The sequence below is a fragment of the Diabrotica virgifera genome, chromosome 6 (genome assembly GCF_917563875.1).
Source record: "Diabrotica virgifera virgifera chromosome 6, PGI_DIABVI_V3a".
Classification (NCBI taxonomy): domain Eukaryota; kingdom Metazoa; phylum Arthropoda; class Insecta; order Coleoptera; family Chrysomelidae; genus Diabrotica; species Diabrotica virgifera.
Window position 1 is genome coordinate 107,472,443 of NC_065448.1, and position 22,103 is coordinate 107,494,545.

General features: G+C 33.8%; 1 protein-coding gene across 1 annotated transcript in view; it reads right to left on the minus strand.

Moving 5' to 3' along the window:
* The window catches only part of LOC126886149 (uncharacterized), a 58,858-nt gene extending 42,865 nt beyond the window's left edge, over window positions 1-15,993 (minus strand). The window contains exon 1 of the mRNA XM_050652998.1: window positions 14,577-15,993. Within this exon, the coding sequence (XP_050508955.1) occupies window positions 14,577-15,993 (1,417 nt within the window). The remainder of the gene's footprint in view (window positions 1-14,576) is intronic.
* Window positions 15,994-22,103: the final 6,110 nt, after the last annotated feature.

Here is a 22,103-nt window from a genome sequence, read left to right on the forward strand (position 1 = left end):
TAGAAAATTTGTGGGAAAATTAACAGTGTCAAAATTTTACTGGCATACTACACATTCAACTGAATAATTCACATATATATAATCTTCACCCAACCCCACAAATAACCCTTTGGTTTCTTTCTTTTCTTTCCCTTCTGTTTTGAATTTCAGTTTCAGTTACCTACATTGATGTTTACCAAATGGCATTTTATAATATGACTGCTAAAACCATCATTTAGTTACAATTCTGATCTTTCCAACTGTTTCTTCCTTTGTGCGACCACTGCTCCTGACATTGGAACATCAAGAAGCATTGACCTGAGCAATAAGGTTACAATTGCATAACCAGAGTTAACACCAATCTCAGATAATACTAACTTCTTTTGATCCAACGTTTTCAGCCTTATACTCACCAATACATAAATAAATAGAAATCTTTTAATAATTATATATAACACTTTAAAACCGTTACATGTTAAAATTAAATATATGACATCCCCTTGTAGCGAAATAATTTAGTTACTTGTAACTGTTGACCGGAAGATGCTCTGCATATTATAGAGAGCGAAACCGGTCATCGGGAGTTAACAATAAATAATTGCGTGTACGTCTGTCTTTTACTTTATTTATAAAATAAACATTTGTTTTAAATACGTATCGTTAGACAAAATCTAACGAGCGACCGATCGTGTGACAAAAAAGAGCGCGACTCTTTTCCTTTTCGTGTTAAACGACTCCGTTGAATTGAATTTTAAAGAATAGTAGAGATGGGAATGCGACTAAACCTCTAAAAAGCATACGAAGAAGCTGAATTTTGCTTTTAATGTCAATTTTGGTTCCCCAAAGAACATTAAAAAGTTTGCAACTCCTATCACCTATATCCTAAGACTACCTGAAAGCCATGAAAATAAGGCAATGAAGAAGAAGGGCACGAGAGAGTTCTGGATGGAAGGACAAGCTAGACAGGCAAATATCCGTCCACTGTTGTGATACTAAAATAAGATGAAGAAGATTGTTTATAATATAAAATAAAAATGTATACCATTTTTATTCAGTTGCAATGCGAAGCCAAAACCGTCTTAATTTTTACTTAGATTAGAGAGTGCAACCAGCACTCTTATCGACGATTTCACCTCTTGCTAGAGGCTCTTTAGAGAATGCATAGGCTGCTTTCTCTACTCTAGGTAAAAAATTTTCGACATATTAGTCCCATATTGCAACTGACGTGAAAGTAGTAGGTGTGTAGCAGCATCTGCTAAATGAAAGATTTTCAACCTAATAAAATATTTGTAAAATAAAATATTTTTAAAAGATTTTTAATTGAAAAACTTATTGGCCCATTTTCCTGGTGACACCTCCAAGGCTTCTACAATATGCAAGCCAGATGGATGCTTCAGTGAAGACAAAAGGGAAGGAATTATACACTATGCAATTCACAACCCCCGTCTGCAGCTTGGTAAAGTTCCAACGGAAAATGGACCTAGTTACTCTATAGGAGTAATAATAATATAAAAATTCAGTTGCAATGCGAAGCCAAAACCGTCTTAATTTTTACATAGATTAGAGAGTACAGCCAGCACTCTTATCGATGATCTCACCTCTTGTTAGAGGCTCTTCAGAGAATGCATAGGCTCTTCAACTTAGTCTTTTAAGATTGTTTATATTTACGTCAGAAAAACTTAATTTCTGTTTTTTTTTATAAATCTCGCTCTATATTAAAACTTAGCTAGCTGATATGAGATAAAAATGGATGATATGTACATTTAATTAAAGTTTTAAACAAAATTATCTTTAAGCTACGTACGTGGTATGGTACGATCCTGCTCATGAACATTTTGTGGCACGAGCATCCACACAATTCAACATCACTCTTTGAATAAGCTCACTATACAAAGTGAAACAGATGCATAATTTTGAATATTCATATATCCTTAATTATGCAATATTGTACTTTCAAAGTCCCATAAATTATCATTCATTGAGAAATCGCCAAATACGGAAACAAAGAGGTGTAGAGAAAAGAAACAAAATAGATGCAACTATTTTTCATAATAATAGACATTATCTTATAAAAGTTGTAGATAAAAAGGTACTTTGTTATTAGTACGTGGGTAAGTTTTAACGGTATGTTTTATTATGAAATTAAGCTGCAATTAATGGAAGCTGTAAGAGTATTGCGATCAATAAAATGTACAGTCGGAAAAATGAAAGAATACCCATGAACGAACATATAAAACACGCTGTATTTTCCTGTCACCGTGTCACAAAGAAAATTGCCCAGCGCAAGTACATGTAATAATTATTACATGTACTTGCGCTGGCCAATTTTTTTGTGACACGGTGACAGGAAAATACAGCGTGCTTTATGTGTTCGTTCATGGGTATTCTTTCATTTTCCCTACTGTAGGTATATATAACACCGGTTTATATCGTCCTGCGCCTTCCGGTTCCTATTCTCCAGCCGCGTCGATCTGTCCAATCTCCTGGTCGGAGATCTCTCTCAGACATGGCTTTCTGGATTCCACTTATCCAGGTTGTTTTCGGTCTGCCCCTTTTCCTTCTTTCTGGGGGTTGCCATTCCATTATTAGCTTTGGGAGTCGATGTTCCTCCATTCTTTGTACATGGCAATACCAACAAAGTTGTTTTTGTTGGACTTCTTCAATTATGTTTGTTTTTCTATTCATAACATCTCGTACCCGTTCATTCGTTATATGTGAGACTCTGGAGATGCAGGCCGATCTTCGCCAGAAGTCCATTTCCAGTGCAAGCATCTTCTGTTCTGTTCGCTTATTCAGTTGCCAGGTTTCACATCCATACAGTACCATGCTTTTAAAGATGCTATTATAAAGCTGTGTTTTCTTTTCTTTTGATATGGTTTTTGACCAAAGTAGCGTGTTCAAAGCTCCTATTACCTTCTTTCCTTTCATAATTCTTTCCTCTATTTCGAATTCTGTCCTTCCACTTTGTTGGATTCTCGTTCCAAGGTATACATAATCAGAGCTTGGCTCGATAACCATATCATCCTCTAGATGTAATTCACTTTTCTGTCCTCCTATACACATATATTTGGTTTTCTTCATATTAACGTATAGGCCTCATTTTTTGTATTCTCGAAACAGCCGGTTTGTCATAAATATTAGATCATCTTTATCCTGGGCAATCACCACCTGATCGTCAGCAAAATGCAGTGTGTATAATGTTGAGTCGTCGTTTAGCTGTATCCCCATTCCAGAACACGATTTGCGCCACTTATGCAAGACCTCATTTATATAGATTTTAAACAGTGTTGGCGATAAGCTGCATCCCTGTCGTAGTCCCTTATTCACCATGAAGCTATCGGATAATCTGCTGTTGATTTTTATATTTGCTTGGATATTGTTATAGAATTGTTGCACTGCTTTTATTAAAGTTATATTAATAGGGGATTTTTCCAGGACTTGCCATAATTTACAAAGTGGTACGGTATCATATGCCTTAGTTAGATCAACGAATAGTAGATGTATTTCTCTGTCTCTGGCTACTTTTTTTTCATTGAGTTGGTTGAGCGTGAAGATGTGGTCGATACAGGATCTTCCTGCTCGGAATCCTGCTTGTTGTTCGATCTCTATAGGTGCATATTCATTTTCTATTTGAGCTTTTAAAGTTTTCCCATATAATCTGCTAAAGGTGCTGGTTACAGTAATACAGCGATAGTTCTTGCAGTCTTCCTTGTTACCCTTTTTGTGTATTGGGGTTATCCATCCTGTTTTCCAATTTTCTGGTATGTTTTCTCCATTTGTGTAGTTGTTGAAAATTAAGGTTATTAGTTTGATCAATTTTGCAGTTCCATTTTTTATAAGTTCCGCTGGTATTCCTTCTGGACCACATGCTTTTTTATTTTTTAGTGATTTAATCATTCTCTCAACGAATTCGTCATTTAATTCTACGACTTGACCATTTAAATTGTAGTGCTTTGGTGATGTATTTATGTATTCCTGTCTATTTTCTTGAAGTTCTTCTTTGTAGTGGGTTTTCCATTTTTTTAAATCAATCATTTGAAGGTTTGTATTATTTCTGTTTTCATTTCTTAGATTTCGAATGAACCTCCAAGCTTCTGAGGATCTGCTTCCACCTAGATGGCATTCCACTTCCCTACATCTCTGTTCCCAGGTATTGTTCTCATTTGTACTGTAGGTACACTGCCAAAAATAAATCAAAGCAAATTACTTATGAAATATAAAAAAATCTTTATACAGGGTATCCAGAAACTCTACCGACCAACGAAAACAGGAGATTCCTCAGATAATTTAATCCAATTCACCTAGTCCCAAAATGCTTCCTAAGGTAGCTAGAGCTCTTTAAAGATGGCGTCTTATAATTAGTTTTTTTAAAATAACTCAAAAACGTTTCTATTTAGAAAAACGAAAACTAGTACACTTATTTATCTTCCAGAAATAAATCGATTTCATCAATGGTGAATTTGTAGTGCCGGTAATAGGCGTCTGTTGTGGGTAGGGCAAGGTCATTATTAAATTATGAGGTATTCTTGTATTAAAAGGTACTATTACTTTGTGTCGGTAGGATAAACCGTTTTCTAATAAAATAGATTTGAACATTTTTCGTTTTTTAGTTTTGAAAAAAAAATTCACAAAAACCTATGTAGGATAACGAAAATTGGTATGTTTATTTATCTTCCAAATATGAATCGATTTCATCAATTGCGAATTTCTAGTACCGATCATAGGCGTCCGCATTTTATCGCATAATTTTTTTGTCTTTAATTTTTAAGCTATTTTGTCACTAGATTATTAAATTATGAGGTATTTTAGTATTTCAAGTTATTCTTGCTTTAAGTCTTATTTTATTTTGAAAAAAATTTTAAAATTTTTTTCAAATTCAAAAAACTAAAAATTTTTAAATCAATTTTTCTAGAAAACAGTGAATTCTGCCGAGTTAAAGCAAAAGTATCTACCTTTAGTATTAGAATACATCACTATTTAATAATCCAGTATCAGAAATGCTTAAAAGTTAAATACAAATAACTTATGCGATAAAATATCCTTTGCCCTACCCAAACGGATGCCTGTGACCGGTACTAGAAATTCGCAACTAATGAAATCAATTTATATCTGGAATAGAAATAAGGGTACTAGTTTTCGTTTTTCTATATAGAAGCGTTCTGGAGATATTTTGAAAAACTAACTACAAGACGCCATCTTTAAAGAGCTTTAATTTCCTTAGGAAGCATTTTCGGACTAGGTGAATTAGGGTTAAATTGTCTTAACATTATCTGAGAAATCTCCTGTCTTCGTTTGTTGGTAGATTTTCTGGACACCTTGTATAAATTTAATACAAATCAATCAATATGCCAATGGTACTGGATCAGCAGTCTTTGGGTAAACATGACATTATAATAAATTTTACAGCTTAGTTCAATATTCAGCTGTGTTCCAGGCTGAAGGAGCTGCTTTGGTGGACTGCATTGATAAATTATAGATGGGGAACCTAAAGAGAATCAATATTTACACAGATATCCTAGCTACCCTAGCTATGCTTTACATAGATATCCTTTACTAGCCTACTATTCTAGGCTAGTAAAGAACCCGTTTACGATATCAAGACTGTTGAGCAAACACCTCCTCAACAACCATTCAAAGACGATAAAGTTATTTAATATAAGTCATGAAGGGGTGCATGGGAATAAACGAGCAGATATGTTGGCAAAACAAGGCTTGAGAGAAAACTTCAAAGGCTCAAAACTTTTAATGTGACACCGCTTAGGTGCTACGATAAACGATGTTTAGAAATGGCTGATAAGGAATCATCAAAAGAAATATAGAGCCACTAAACAGCAAATCCAAAATAAAAAAAAAATCAAGAATAAAAACCTTTTGAACAATTTGACGAACCTCAATAAACGAGAAATCAAAACGGTCACTATAATGGTGACTGGACCTTGCCGTTTAAGAAACTGCCTATACAATCTAGGCAAGGTAAATGAACCATGGTGCAGAAAGTGCGAAATTAAAGAAGAGACTGCCATACACATACTGTGCCATAGCAATGTGCTAAGTGATGTAAGGCAGGAATGCAACGGTCACGAGAACTGCTATAACTCTTACTAATACTTGCAACTTAAAGCTTAACTAATACAACTAACAAAAACTAAAAAGAAGCATAACATATAATAAAAAGTACAAATTTAGTACAAATATACAAAGTACAATATTTAAAACCCATGCGTAACCATCAACGAATAACGTAGTTGAGCAAAGTAGCCCGATACCAGGATGTGGCGCATACGCAAACACAGACTTAAGCATACAAACACATATAATACCACAATTAATTGGAAAGTTGACAAATATGTACATTGTTTGAAGAAGTGGGTGTTCCACCGTAACACCCGTTGCGTACGATTGCCTCGTCTCTGGAGTGTCTATATGGAGAAATTATGTCTCCCTTGATGTGGTGCTTGGTATTCCACAATTTACTTAAACAACAGTTCAATCAAGGTATGTAGTATCCGAGCTCTTGTAGCACCCCGGATTAGGAAGGTCTCGAACAAGATTCAGTTGATGGATTGGTTCAGTGACCAACGTATTTTAGGATCTAAGAGAACGGCCTCCATAGCCACCCTAGAAATTCAGTTGGGTGAAACGCTTCTTTACATCTAATTGCAGAGAAATAAACCATATGGTTGGGAGAAACCGATCAAGTAGATTGAGCATTCTGACAGTTGTTTAATAGCTGCGGAGTCCTATGTTTTTATACTGCATGACCTCTCTCTTGGAGTTCATACACCGTGTCTCTGTTCAATTATTTTATAGTGATGAATGGGAGAAACAAGAGTCAGCAGAGTTCTGCCAGACTGGGCTCGTTTGGTTTACAGATGAGTCCAAGTTGTTACAGGAGATTAAATTCAGTTAAATTCTCGATTCTTGCGCCTTTTCGGCTGAGATCTCCGCGATCTTATTCTGTGCTCAGGAGGGAGTTAATAGAACTTCTCTTGGCAGAACTATCTTTCTATACTCTGACCATCAACGCTCGTTCACTCTGTCTCTGGGACCCACAAGGTGTCCTTAAGCATTTACCGAGTTAGTCTAAAAGAACTTCTATCACGGAGGTTCCAGGACTCAACCTTACAAAATTCTCATAACTCAAATGCTCAATTTAGTCCTAGGAGATGCTATTTGGCGATCAGTATGCTCACTAAGCATTGTAGACTCAGAATACTGCTATGATATACTTGGGAATTTTGGAAATAACCTAAGGTGCCGCCTGTCTAACATTGAGGAAAAAACCTACTCATATCTTTGGTTAGTGGCCAGCACTAAAATGTAGATTTCAAGGAAGTTGATTAGCTTTTTAGATATTTGCATATTATGACGTGAAATATAGGTTCTGTATACCCTAAATTGATGTTAGGTACACCAACTTGATTTCTAAAAACCTATCATTCATTTAGACGAAATATTTGATCATCATCATCATCATCAGTGGCGTTACAGCTCTTTATGAGCCAAAGCCTTTTCAAACAATCCTCCATTCGCCCCAGTCTCTGGCAACTCTTCTCCATGCTCTAATTCCAATAGATTTTAAATCAGTGTCTATGTTGTCTTGGTACCTAAGTCTCGGCCTTCCTCTTGCTCGTTGTCCTATCGGCCCTGTTCTGTCAAAAACTTTTCTGACTATGGCATCTTCCTCTCGCCTGATTACATGACCTATCCATCTAAGGCGTGCTACCTTAATGAATTGTACAACGTCAGGTTCTCCAAAATTTCTATTCAACTCAAAGTTGTAACGCCTGCGCCACAAACCTTGTTCTTTTATGCCACCATATATTCATCTTAAAATTTTTCGCTCAAAACTAGTGTTGCCCAAAATCGGTCTTAGTCTTGCAGTCTTGGTCTTGTTCTTGCGTTTTCGCAAGACCAAGACCAAGACCAAGACCGCCTAATTTTAGCAAGACCAAGACCAAGACTTACCGTGCAAAACTTGAGCAAGAACAAGACTAAGCCTGCGAGACTCTTGCGTCTTGCAGTTAGAACTGAGGGTCGTTTTAGGGAATATATAAGTTCGGCTATATTCTTAGATACTCTATGAGAAACAAAAAAAATTATATTAAAAATTTTGAAAATTGGACTTAAGCGCATTACGAACAATACCATAAACATACATAGCGAATCAAAATATCCATTAAAAGAACACTCGACACATTTGACATGTACTAAGAGGTCATTATTATAACGTAAAAATAAAATTTTTTAGTCATAGATTCTTTCTCAGCAGCAGTGGCGTAGCTAGCCCCACAGGGGCCCCGTATCAAAGATTTTCGCGGGGCCCTTTTCAAGAACTGATATAAGGTAGTGCTAGAAAATGTTCGATGGAACACCGTACTTATGTGAATGTGTACTCTTTTGTATGGTGTCTAAGGTTAGACTTTAACGGATACCCTTCTCAAAAACCTGGAAGCCTTTGAAACCTGTGTATCGGAGGATCCTACGAATAAGTTGGGTGGATAGAGTTTGTAACGAAGTTGTTATACATTGGAGGGGAAAAATTACGGGAAGTCATCAGAACAGTAAAAACTCGCACACTTGAATATTTTTTTGGCCATGCTATGAGGTGCTATGTGCTATCCGGATTATACTACGGGATGGAAGCGTGGACACTGAAGAAAATTGACGTGAGAAGACCGGAGACATTCGAGATGTGGGTGTACCGAAGAGTGCTAAAGATCTCATGGGTAAATAGAATAACCAACGTAGAGGTAATGAGACAGACGTATGCATAAGGAAAGAGAAGTACTTCTAACAATTAAGAGAAGAAAACTGAGATATATGGGACATGTGATGAGAGGAGATAAATATCTAATACTCCACTTCATTATGTAAGTAAAATCCAGGAAAAATATTTATAGGAAGCTGATAGCTGATTTAAGAGGAAACAGTAGCGATCAACAGGTAGCGAAAACGCGTTCCAAGATTACGGCTGTAATTTTGAATATTTTTTCGAGATATTTGGCACACGTATTCGTAATATAATAAAGAATGGCGGTATAGAGCCCAATTTGAAAAATATATTAATATGTGGAAATTACTCTGTAATTAATTACAATATTAAAAAAACGAGCCTGTACCGCCATTAAGAACAAAAAAAAAACACTTTCTTCAAATAAACTTTTTTATCCGATGCCTACATTTTGTGTCATTTTGGAACTACTAAAATTTTTTATTTCATTAGTTGTTCCAAAATGGCACAAAATCTAGGCATCTGATAAAAAAGTTTATTTGAAGAAAGTGTATTTTTTTTTCTTCTTAGTGGCGGTACAGGCTCTTTTTTTTTAATATTGCATTTAATTACAGAGTAATTTCCACATATTAATATATTTTTCAAATTGGGCTCTGTACCACCATTCTTTATTATATTACAAATACGTGTGCCAAATATCTCGAAAAAATATTCAAAATTACAGCCGCAATCTTGGAACGCGTTTTGGCTACCTGTTGATCGCTACTGTATCACCTTAACTCATGGCTGAAGAATCTTAGGGCATAGTTTGGATGTAGTAACAACGAATTATTTAGAGCCGCACTCTCAAAAGTAAAAATCGCTTTGATAATTGCCAACCTTCGAAGCGGAGACGGCACCTAGAGAAGAATGCGCCACCCAGAGAATTATAATATACTCCATTTAATAATAAAAGGCAAAGGAGACGGAAGAAAAGGGTCAGGTCGAAGAAAGACGCCATGGCTTAGAAACTTAAGAGAGTGGTTTGAGAAACTCCAGCTTCCATTTTCCGAGCTGCCGCCAACAAAATTACTATAGCCAATTTGATAGCCAATACTCGATAATCGAGCACGGCACATGAAGAAGAAGACATGTGTGAATGATTTTATTCCACTTTAAAATTCCTGAAATTCAATTACTCATCAGTACCAACTAACCAGCATCTAAAAGAATTACTAAGAAGTGCTGTCACCATTTATTCACTAAGATTTAAAGAATTATCAAAAGAAGTAAAATAAATTTATAATATTTAAATTTAGTACAAATAGGTTGTACTTTTATTTACACGTGTTCAACAAATATTCTGTACAAAATTCTGTAAAAAAAATTTTAACACCTCTTTTGCATAACGGCATAACTTTTTAATACGCATTTAATGACGGCTTCTAAAAAATTTCAAATTTCTATCAAAGAATATCAAGGACCTTGGCCACCCCTGTTACAGACGACAATTAGATAAGAATTAATTATTGTTTCATTAGTAGATAGAGATCTAGATCTAGTACTTACCATTGCAATCTAAATCACTTTGAGAATCTGGTTGATGAAAAAATGAAGAAATTTTGGGTATTATCTTCTTCAAAACTTCTTCCTTTTTTTGTTTAATTTTTCTTTTCATCGCTCCACTCAGCTACACTCTTTTTATTTCACTAATTTTTTTCACTTCACAATATTTTCAGAATTTAAAATTTAAACTTTCTGAATCGACTGCACAAATTGAACCTAATAAACCTAATCAACTCTAATAAACCAAACTCAAAAAATAGATTTGAAAACAGATTCAGTTTTTTCAACAACACTTGTTATATAAGCCAAGGGTGACTGGACAATGAAAAAATGGGCTAAACAATAAATAGATTAAGTACATGCAAATATACCCAAAACAATACATATAAGTACACACTGTTCCAAATCGTCAAGAATTAAGCGATAACAAAAATTGCAATTTGGCCATTTTACAGTGTGTCACCGCCAACGGTAAATGAACCATGAAAAGTACCTAACTTGAAAACAAAAATAAAGCTTCTTTGTTGTTATGGAATAAGGCGGCAAATGGATATACAATATACATATTATGATTTACAATACAATATTATAGATAAAGACTCCATTATACGAAAAGGTCGACATCCAAACAATACACTGTTTCAAAGCGTTTTATTAGGGAAATTGTAGAATATTTTGTTCAATTTTATCAATGGAAGTTTTGTTTCGACATGTAGCGCCAAGGTCCCGTATAATATGCTGGATATCGTGTAGACATAATACCGAAATATTATTTTAACGATATAGGTACACTTCTCCAAGAAATTAACGCACCACCCATCTTTATTTATACGTCCATGGCACCACCTTAAAAATGGGTCATTTTTAATGTCTCAAATTTCCTAAACCTGTTGTTATTTAAATTTAAGTGATTTTTTTTAATATTTGGTCTTATTCTATTCTTTATAAATATCGCAGTAATAATAGAGATTGTTGCTAGACAGGTCAATTTTGTCAGTGTATACCGGGTGTACCAATCAAACTGTGTTTTTTCTCACTCTGTGGAGTATTCTAGCATTATGCTAACTTATTATTCTAGCATGCAATAATAGCATACTGAAATTAAAGCCCAACTAAAGCCTCATATTTTCTTAACATTATGTTTTTTTATTCATTCACTTATATTGGATAATAAAATAGTTATGTACTTTTTTAACTATCCATGTTTTTCATCAATACAGAATGTTTTTAAATATAGTCTGTTCGCTAAACTCAGACGCAACTTTCTAGATATTTTAGTCGGTAATTTTGAAAATTTTAGTAAAATTAACAAAAAATAATTAATAAATAGTTAATAATTACTAAATAGTTAGTAATTTTGCAAATTTTTGCAAAATTGGCAAAAAACAAAAAAATTATCGACTAAAATATCTAGCCAGTTGCGTCTGAGTTTAGCGAACCGACATAAGTATGGCAAACTTTAATGGGTAATTCTGCACGAAAAACTAATGACAGTTTACTTCATAAACGTTTACTTTATAAATGCTTTGTTTACCAAATAGGGAGGGGTTGAAATTTTTCTTACAAACTGACGATTTATTTATTGCTCTAAAATCGGCTGAAATAGGCAAATGAAATTTTGTGGGTTTTAAGAGGTAGTTTTAAAACATGAAGAGAAGTATCCATACTTACTCAAATGTGGTCTCGAGGTAAACCAAATTACAAAAAACTCGAAGATGTACCACAAGGTTATTTTTTATTGTTAAAAAACATATATAAGGACGCGTTTCGGCTTAACACAAGCCATCATCAGCTTAAATACAGGACAAAAAACAACTGACTGACCTACAATGTAAAAATATCCAACGTTATATATGAGAATAAAGTAGATGGTGACAACGCCCACCTCAGTTTAGGAACTTACCAGAAAAAACAGGAAGGAGGAGGAATCAGCTAGTTTACATTATGAAATATATAGATGTACACATTTCTTCATTAATTATTAGCTATTAATAGCATTTTGTAATTATAGTGTTGTAAAAACCTCAAGAACTTTCACTTGTAGAGGAACCATCATGTGAGCCGGTCAGGTGTAAAGACCTTCCGGTGGAAAGTCAAATTGCTGTCAGTGATGACATAGAGTACTCAACAAAGAAGTGTCATTAATGGTGGTAAACTTGTAACTAGGAGACTGTTCGAACTAAGGAAAGAAAAGAAGAAGATAAACGTCAGAATTAATTTAAGTGAATTGAGCAGAGTGGAAAGGAAACTGAGACTGTATTAAAGTGTGACAAAGATGGAAACGACCAGAGAAAGTCTGTAATAATGTTGAATAGCAATAACTTTTATGTAAGTAACCACTGAGGCGGACGAGACCAAGTAAGGTTGGATAGAAGTAGGCCAGTCATTAAAAAGATTCAATCAGGGTAAAAAAACATATTATGGTAGCACCAAATAAATTACAATAAGATAATACTCCAAATTAGGTATCACAGTCAGGAAGAAAAATAAATAAATAATATATATTACAATATCTGTTTAGGTAAAATGGTTTAAAAAACCGAAATAACACCCTGTACACTCAAAAGTGTTAAAATAAAAGAGTACATAGATTAAATTTATAAGGTTATTTGGTAAGAGTATGGGTGTTAAAACAGTTCTATCACAAGAAGATGCATAAGTGATGGACTACAATAATTAGGTGAAAAAATGTAATATTGTACAAAAAGACCATGAGTGTCTTTGAACATGTTACTTGGGAGTGACACCATGAGAAAAATATGTGAATAAAATTTGTTTATATTGAAATTGATTGATTATTTAACAAAATTGATATGGAAAATAGGTAAGTTAAAAAGATGGGATTCAAATAGCAAAAGAATCTTTAAGACACTAAAGCAGGTCGCAACAAAAACAAAACCCCAACTATCAGACAACCATACAAACAATCCTTAGAGTATATTGAAATAAAAGGAAGGGTTTAACTGGCTGGAAGGAAGAGGTGAATATTGGGATAAATGATAGGATATATCTAGATGTGTGTATTATGAATAGGTATAGTGTAAGAGGTTTTATGAAAAAAGTTCTATAGGAGGAAGCATCCTGCAAGTCCGTTTATTGAAAAGAGAAAAGAGATAGATTATGTTAAAAACAAGAATGAGATAATATTAACTGAGAATGTGGGTAAGTCCAATATCTTGGTGACTGAAAAAACTTAATTAGAACGCTAAATTAAGACAAATATAAGGTTCAGTAGGTAGGAGTTGTTCATTGAGAACATTTAAAGATGAGTTATTGGTAGCTATATGTATTTCGAAGGCTTCTAGTATGTTTAATCTATTGCCTTTATTACAAGAATGAACTATTTGAAAATCAGAGGTAGAAAAATGATGATTAGTAGTTAGAATGTGATTAGCAAAGGCAGAATTAGTGTTAGAGATATCCGTGTCTTTATATTTTTCAATGAATTTCAAATGTTCTGCAAAACGGGTGTCTAGACGTCTCCCACTCTGTCCAATATAAACGGAATTGCAAGAAGAACAGCAAAGCTTGTATACTCCTGATTTGTGGAAAGGTGGAACTGAATCTTTAGAGTTTACTATGGAACTAAGTTTATGATTAGTTTTGAAAGCAATAGGAATGTCATATTTTTTGAAAATTTTTTGAACTTGATAGGAGTGAGGACCTAGAAAATGTAATGAACCATAAAATGAGGAAGTGGTATTAGTCGTTATAGTAGGGTATGTTAAATTCAGCTTATTATGAAGTCTGTGCAAGAGCTTATCAATTAACTGTAGTGGAAAATTGTTATTAACCGCTAATTGTCGAATTATGTTAATTTCTTTATTGAAAGCTGTGTCAGAAAGAGGTAGTTTTAAGGCACGTGTAAAAAAACAGTTGAATGAGGCAAGTTTATGTGAGAATGGATGATTAGAAAGGTAATTGATCAAAGTATCAGTGGTTGTCGGTTTTCTGTAAACTTCAAAAGTAAGGGTTTTGTTGGGTTGGTCCCTGGTAATAAGAAGGTCTAGAAAAGGAAGTGAGAGTTTTTCCTCAAACTCAATGGTGAACTTTATTCTGTCATGTAGGTTATTAAGATAACTAAGAAATTTTAATGCTTCCTCTTTAGTGCCATCCCAAAGAACAAGACAATCATCCACATATCTGAAGTAAAAGACAACATTATCTTTGAAATCAGAATTATGCAGAAAAACTGTTTCTAGATTATTCATAAAAATCTCTGCTAAAAGAGGGGACAGATTACTGCCCATGGATAAGCCTGTATTTTGAGTGAAAAAGCTATCACTAAACTTGAAGAAATTTTGTTCCAAACACAAGCCTAAAAGTGAACAGATATCCAAAGTATTGTGTGTTGGAACATTGTTTGAGAAGAGTAAAGTTCTGACTAATTCTATACATTCAAAAGGTGGAATACTAGGAAATAAATTGGTAACGTCCAGCGAAAGTAAGATACCGTTATCTGGAACTGTAGTGTTCTTTATTTTATTAGCAAGATCTACTGAACTAAGTACTGAATAAGGGTTAGTAAAATTAGTCAGTTTTTTCAAGTTGGAATTTAAAAAGGAAGCTAATTTACTACAAGGTGAGTTTGAAAAGTTAACAACAGGACGGATAGGAATGTTTGGTTTATGTATTTTTGGCAAACCTCTAAGGAGTGGGGTGGTAGGATTCATAGTAGTTAAGCGTAAAGGTGAGCTGTCTAAGGATTGAAGGCATGAGTTATACAGTTTTAAGGATTTCCTTAAATATGAGTGAAATTTAACAGTAGGATCTTGGTTAATTAATTGAAAAGAGGAATCTGATTCTAAAAAAGAGTTAACTTTAGAAACATAATCTGGTTTGTTGAGTATTACTATACAATTACCCTTGTCAGCTTTAGTTATAGTCAAACTCTCACTTTCACAAATCTTTTTTAACTCTTTGAAGTATTTATATTGTCTTTTATGAATAGAAGAGGTTGGATTATAGTTGTGAGAACGATGGATGTTATTTAATGTTGATGAGATGTCAGCTCTTATAACATCTTTGTTGTTGGAAAAGTAAGGAGCTTGAGTATTGCTTAAACTATAATTTAAGTTTTCAATGATGTTGTCTGAATCAATAGCTAAGAGTTTAAGATCATTGTTAAAATTATTTGAATGAAAATTGAAGTTCAGACCTAAGTTCAAAATTTCAGTAATATTATGATCAAAGTTATAAGAACTGAGATTTAAGACTCTTGGATGAAATTTAAAATCTGTAAGAGTAGTAGTGTCTTGGTCTTCAAGGATACCGTTATTGTTACGACCTGAGATGTTCAGGGCAAAATTATTACTATTTTTGAATTTAATAAGGTTGTGAAGTTTACTTTTAAGACTATCAAATTTGCACTTACCAAAATCCTCAACTTCATCCCTAATGTCACTATCCAAGACAACAAATTCAAAGTGTGTAAGAACTTCATTTAAACGAAAATAAAGAAACTTTAAATTAATGTTACAAGTGTTTAAAGTTGAATATAAAGATTTAATTTCCTCCCTTAACCAGATGTCCTTGGCTTTCTTAATGGTGTTGAATGAGGTTTTAGTGTTGATATTCGTAAACAAAGAAATAGATTTAGGTGCTACTCGATTCTTCCTACAACTTGACAAAAACCATATCTTAAGGAGAATATGTTTCCTTCTAATTGACTCCTTCCTGTATCTTTGGATACTATTAGTCTTTCTGACATCAAAAACATGAAGAGAAGTATCCATGAAGAGAAGTATCCATACTTAAACAAATTTTATTCACATATTTTTCTCATGGTGTCACTCCCAAGTAACATGTTCAAAGACACTCATGGTCTTTTTGTACAATATTACATTTTTTCACCTAATTATTGTAGTCCATCACTTATGCATCTTCTTGTGATAGAACTGTTTTAACACCCATACTCTTACCAAATAACCTTATAAATTTAATCTATGTACTCTTTTAGTTTAACACTTTTGAGTGTACAGGGTGTTATTTCGGTTTTTTAAACCATTTTACCTAAACAGATATTGTAATATATATTATTTATTTATTTTTCTTCCTGACTGTGATACCTAATTTGGAGTATTATCTTATTGTAATTTATTTGGTGCTACCATAATATGTTTTTTTACCCTGATTGAATCTTTTTAATGACTGGCCTACTTCTATCCAACCTTACTTGGTCTCGTCCGCCTCAGTGGTTACTTACATAAAAGTTATTGCTATTCAACATTATTACAGACTTTCTCTGGTCGTTTCCATCTTTGTCACACTTTAATACAGTCTCAGTTTCCTTTCCACTCTGCTCAATTCACTTAAATTAATTCTGACGTTTATCTTCTTCTTTTCTTTCCTTAGTTCGAACAGTCTCCTAGTTACAAGTTTACCACCATTAATGACACTTCTTTGTTGAGTACTCTATGTCATCACTGACAGCAATTTGACTTTCCACCGGAAGGTCTTTACACCTGACCGGCTCACATGATGGTTCCTCTACAAGTGAAAGTTCTTGAGGTTTTTACAACACTATAATTACAAAATGCTATTAATAGCTAATAATTAATGAAGAAATGTGTACATCTATATATTTCATAATGTAAACTAGCTGATTCCTCCTCCTTCCTGTTTTTTCTGGTAAGTTCCTAAACTGAGGTGGGCGTTGTCACCATCTACTTTATTCTCATATATAACGTTGGATATTTTTACATTGTAGGTCAGTCAGTTGTTTTTTGTCCTGTATTTAAGCTGATGATGGCTTGTGTTAAGCCGAAACGCGTCCTTATATATGTTTTTTAACAATAAAAAATAACCTTGTGGTACATCTTCGAGTTTTTTGTAATTTAGGTAGTTTTAACTTTAGTTAGTTAGAACATAACAGCGATCACTTTAGATCGTGGGTTCAAACCCCACCCGGTGTCAGTTGTTTAGATATTTATTAATTTGGCTAGTCTTTACTATGGCTATGATATTCAAGCTTAAAATGTACCTCTCTGTTACGTTGTTCTAAGATATGCAATAGGCTAATGGGCAACTGCGAGACTTGCAAGACTCTTGCTGCAAGACCAAGACCAAGACCAAGACTGGGAGCGCAATACCAAGACCAAGACCAAGACCAGGTGTACTGCCGCAAGACCAAGACCAATACTGTCTAAGTCTCGTCTTGGTCTTGCATTTGGGCAACACTACTCAAAACATTTGAGCAGTTCTTGGTCATTCTGAGTAAGTGACCAAGTTTTTAACCCATATGTTAGCACTGGTCTTATTAGTATTTTATAGACAGTCAATTTCATTTTTCTAGGTATTTTTGAGGCCATCTGTCTTCTTAAGCCATAGTAGCACTTGTTAGCGAGCACTATTCTTCTTTTAATTTCTTTACTGACATTGTTATCTTTATTTAGCAGCGAGCCTAAGTATATGAAGGTGTCGACACCTTCTAGTTCTAGGTCGTCAATTATTATTCTTGTAGGTGTCGGCTTGCTTGACCTAGTGCAACACATATATTTGGTCTTTTGAACATTTTTATTTAGCCCCATTCTCTGTTCAGATGCTCTTAACGACCGAAATGCTTCAGTCAGAGATTATTTAGATCTACCTATGATGTCTATGTCATCTGCTTATCCGACAATTTGTACTGATTTGTTAAAGATAGTACCATTCGTATTAATTTGGGACTCTCGAATAATTTTTTCTAATGCCAGGTTAAATAAAAGACACGATAGTCCACCACCCTGTCTTAGTCCATTTTTGCAATGGAAGGGTCTTGGGAAATCGTTCTGGATCTTTACCACGCTCTCTGCTCCTGTGAGAGTAAGTTCAGTTAATTGGACAAGATGAAGCGGTATTTTAAATTCTACAACAATATGTGGTGGGTGTCGACGCCGAACTCTAGGGTTTTTTTCCAAAACCGTGAGAGATATTTGATACCTGACCAATAATCAAGAATTCATTAATAACAAAAATAATTTAAGTGGTTTTTAAAAAAGGTCCAGTATTCCTTTTCTAATATTAAATATTGTAAATACTAGATATCAAGTAAGTTGAAAAGTATAATTTGCCAACTCGTAAAACTACAAAGAACGGCTTATTTTTCGTCTTTTTACAAAAACAAAGAATATTCTACTTATTGCTATTCCACCTCTAGTGGCGTCAGTGCTCACCGTTTAGTAATATTAATAGGCAGCCGTCATGTATTTAACCATCAAACGCGAAACATACAACACAGCCACAAATGAGCTGGCACTTTTTAAAACTTTTTTTGTCCTAATCTTGCTATATGGTACAATGAGCCCATAAACACCCACATCTCAACGGCCGGGGATGCAAGTCAGAACATAATTTATTTTAGAACAATAGTACACGATTTTAGTGCAACCATTTGCTAAGTAACAACTAAATACATGACAGGGCATGTGTACAATTAGCATACAAAGTCGATGGTGTATCGGATGTTCTCAGAATACGTTTCTATTAGATCAAATTGAGTTTGTCTTGGACTTAAATGGAGCTGAATATACTATATAGGGATTAAGAACGGCATTGTGGATTTAAAACCGATTATGTATTTTCTTGCTCTAAACCGATTCTGCTAATATAATACTTTAAAATTGCAAAATAATGCCTAACAGCTGTAACTAATATTGACACATTAATTGAAGATACTTTTGTTATCAGTAAAATGACTATAAATCTCGTAGAAAGTTACTGTATTTTAGTTTTAAATTGTATTTCGTTCTAAAAAATATAACAAACGTCTTCATCTTCATCATCTTGAAAAATTATCATTAGGTACACACTAAAAAAACACATTAAAAAATGGAAATGGTCGAATTTTCGAATATATGAATTTTATATGGAAATAAAAGGCAGATATCGAGCACTGAATTTATTAAATATTGTCCAAGTATAGTTCTATTATCCAAGTATACTTCTATAGCGTCTTCATCGGATGATGTTTGATTTTTCGTATGTTTGAGAGATGTGGTCTGGAATAACCCATATATGAGAATGGACAGAAAAGTTAGAATTTATAAATCTTGCATCAGACCTGTTATGACCTATGGCATTGAATCAAGAGAAGATACCAATAAAGCCAAAATTTTCATACTCGCCAAATTCCAAATCGAACAATTCAACGTAAAATAATAAAAAAAATGAAGCACTTTTTGGGGAAAACTCATTACAACTTTTTTACTAAAGTTATTAAAGTTACTAAAAAAAAGCTTTATTGTTGTTTTTAAAAAAGTTTCTAGCATTTAAAGTAACAAATTTACGCACAAAATAAAGTTGCTACTTTTTTTTTAGTAAAAAAAATCGTGAAATTCACCCCCTAATTAGCATCCCAAATGAAATCAATCGTTACCATGTCATAAGTTGCTTTACTCGTGTATTGTTTATATGATTTGGAAGTTTCATCGGTTCAAAGCGCTTAGTTTTGATAGGGCTGTAGTTGAAAAGACTTGAACTAGTCAATAATCATTTATTGTTGTTTTTAAAAAAGTTTCTAGCATTTAAAGTAACAAATTTACGCACAAAATAAAGTTGCTACTTTTTTTTTTGGTAAAAAAAATCGTGAAATTCACCCCCTAATTAGCATCCCAAATGAAATCAATCGTTACCATGTCATAAGTTGCTTTACTCGTGTATTGTTTATATGATCTGGAAGTTTCATCGGTTCAAAGCGCTTAGTTTTGATAGGGCTGTAGTTGAAAAGACTTGAACTAGTCAATAATCACGAGTGTTTGCAAATTCTGAACTGACACATCTTAACCAATTTTTGCCTTACAGAAAAATAAAAAATCCAAAGTATTCAAAAGAGCAAAATGAAATGAACTTTTAGACGATGTTACTTTACAGATCATATCGCACACCTAGTTCAATTGTGCCACAATTGCAAAAAATTCGAATTTTGGGTTAAGGCTGTAAAATATTGCCTATATAATGGCCCATCTAATTCAATACAGCCTGAACTAAAATATTGTTTTGGATAAGTATACAGTAAGTTACTTCGGTATTTCACTGTAGGGTTTTTGGAGGTTTTGAAAATGCAATATGGCCATAACTCGGAGATCTGGCGATAATATACACTCCACAATACAACCGATGTAATTCAATACGTTCAATATGGCCACAACTGCAAAAATCAAGAGAGATGTGGCGATAATATACACTGCCACAATACAACCGATATAATTCAATACAGCCACAACTGCAAAAATCAATTGCTTTTTTCATTATATTGCCGCCGTATCTCCTAGGTATCGTTTTATAAATGACTTTCTTCACAATGCAATATCGCCATAACTATCAAAATCATAATAACGTTTTATTTTTAATAAATTGTAATAAGATCCAGCGAATAACTGTATAATATGCTACCTAAATTGTAATTTCGAAGTCAGTCATTCTCAAAATAAATTATTTACAGGGCATAACGCGTTTGCTACAGAACGTTTTGCTCATTTCTCGAGAATATTGTGTTTTGCACTTGTGGGACTATTGAACTAGGTGTGCGATATAAATAATACAATAAATCAAGTAACTTGTGTAGCAGTAACGATTAATTTGATTTAAGATGGTAATTGGGGGGTGACATTCCCGAGTTTTGTGACAAAAAAAAGAGACCAACTTTATTTTTAGCGTAACTTGCTTACTTTTGATTCTAAAAACTATTTAAAAAGAAAACACAAATAAAGAATTTTTTTAATAACTTTAAAAAATTGTAATGAGTTTTCTCAAAACATTGCATCATTTGTTTGGTTATTTCACGTTGAATTATTCACTTTGCAATTTGATGGATATTAACCTCTTTTTCATTAGCTACAACTTTGCTTATATTCAGTCTAAAGAGTTCATACACACACCATATTTTTCACTTTTATATGTGCTATATTTTTGCTAAATATGTTTTTTTTTCGATAAAATACTTCACTTTTTAAGTTATTTACAATAAACCGCCTAAACACGAGTTTTTTTTGTTAAAGAATGCACGTATTTACTCGCAAATAACTCGAAAAGTATTAACTTACAGAAAAAATGCTATAGAATAAAAGTTGCTTAGAATTAGTCAGTTTATCCATTTCCAGACGATACTTTGAACGTACCTATATTTTTTCACCCCCCATTTTGAGGGTGTTTTTATTACGCGAACTAGGGATATTAAATTCTGCCTATTTTTGTTATTGTATTATGTGTTATTTTGTGTTAATTTGTTTGTGTAATCTGTATCATAATCATTGTCAGTGTGCAACTTAAGTTTTGTAACACAGATTTGTGTGTGTCTATTGTGTGTTACATATGTATTGTGCACTGTGCAGACATTGTAGGTGACTTGTTGTCAAACTTAATTGTTTACTCCGCTAGTCTTGTTGTTTGTTGACTTCTTTTTTTAGTATTGGCAACGAAAACCTTGGTCGATCGGATAGCTCAGTGCGACTAGCGGCTGACCCGCACTTCACTTCGACGTGAGGCATGTGAGTTTAAGCCTAGCCAGGCCATCGGAAAAACAAAAAAGGCTAACGCGTCAGTATAAAATTCTAAATATGTATCTGGCGCTTAGACTGGAATATGCGGGCACCTGATCGGCCTATGAGGGAGCAGTACGGCAAGGAATAAGGGCTTGCGGCTCGGTGATACTCCCCCATAGATCTCTACCGGAAGGGCGTTGACGCCTAAAATACCGGTGTATATATAACAACTAAAATCTGCTACATTCTGTTGATGGGTTTCCTACACATTTTTCTTCGTTAAGTAGGATAAGGGCTGCTTCTTGGACTTTTCTCTTTTTCATGTCTGTTTGTTTCATAATTATTAATGCATGTTTCCATTATAATCTATGTTCTTTGTCTTAGGA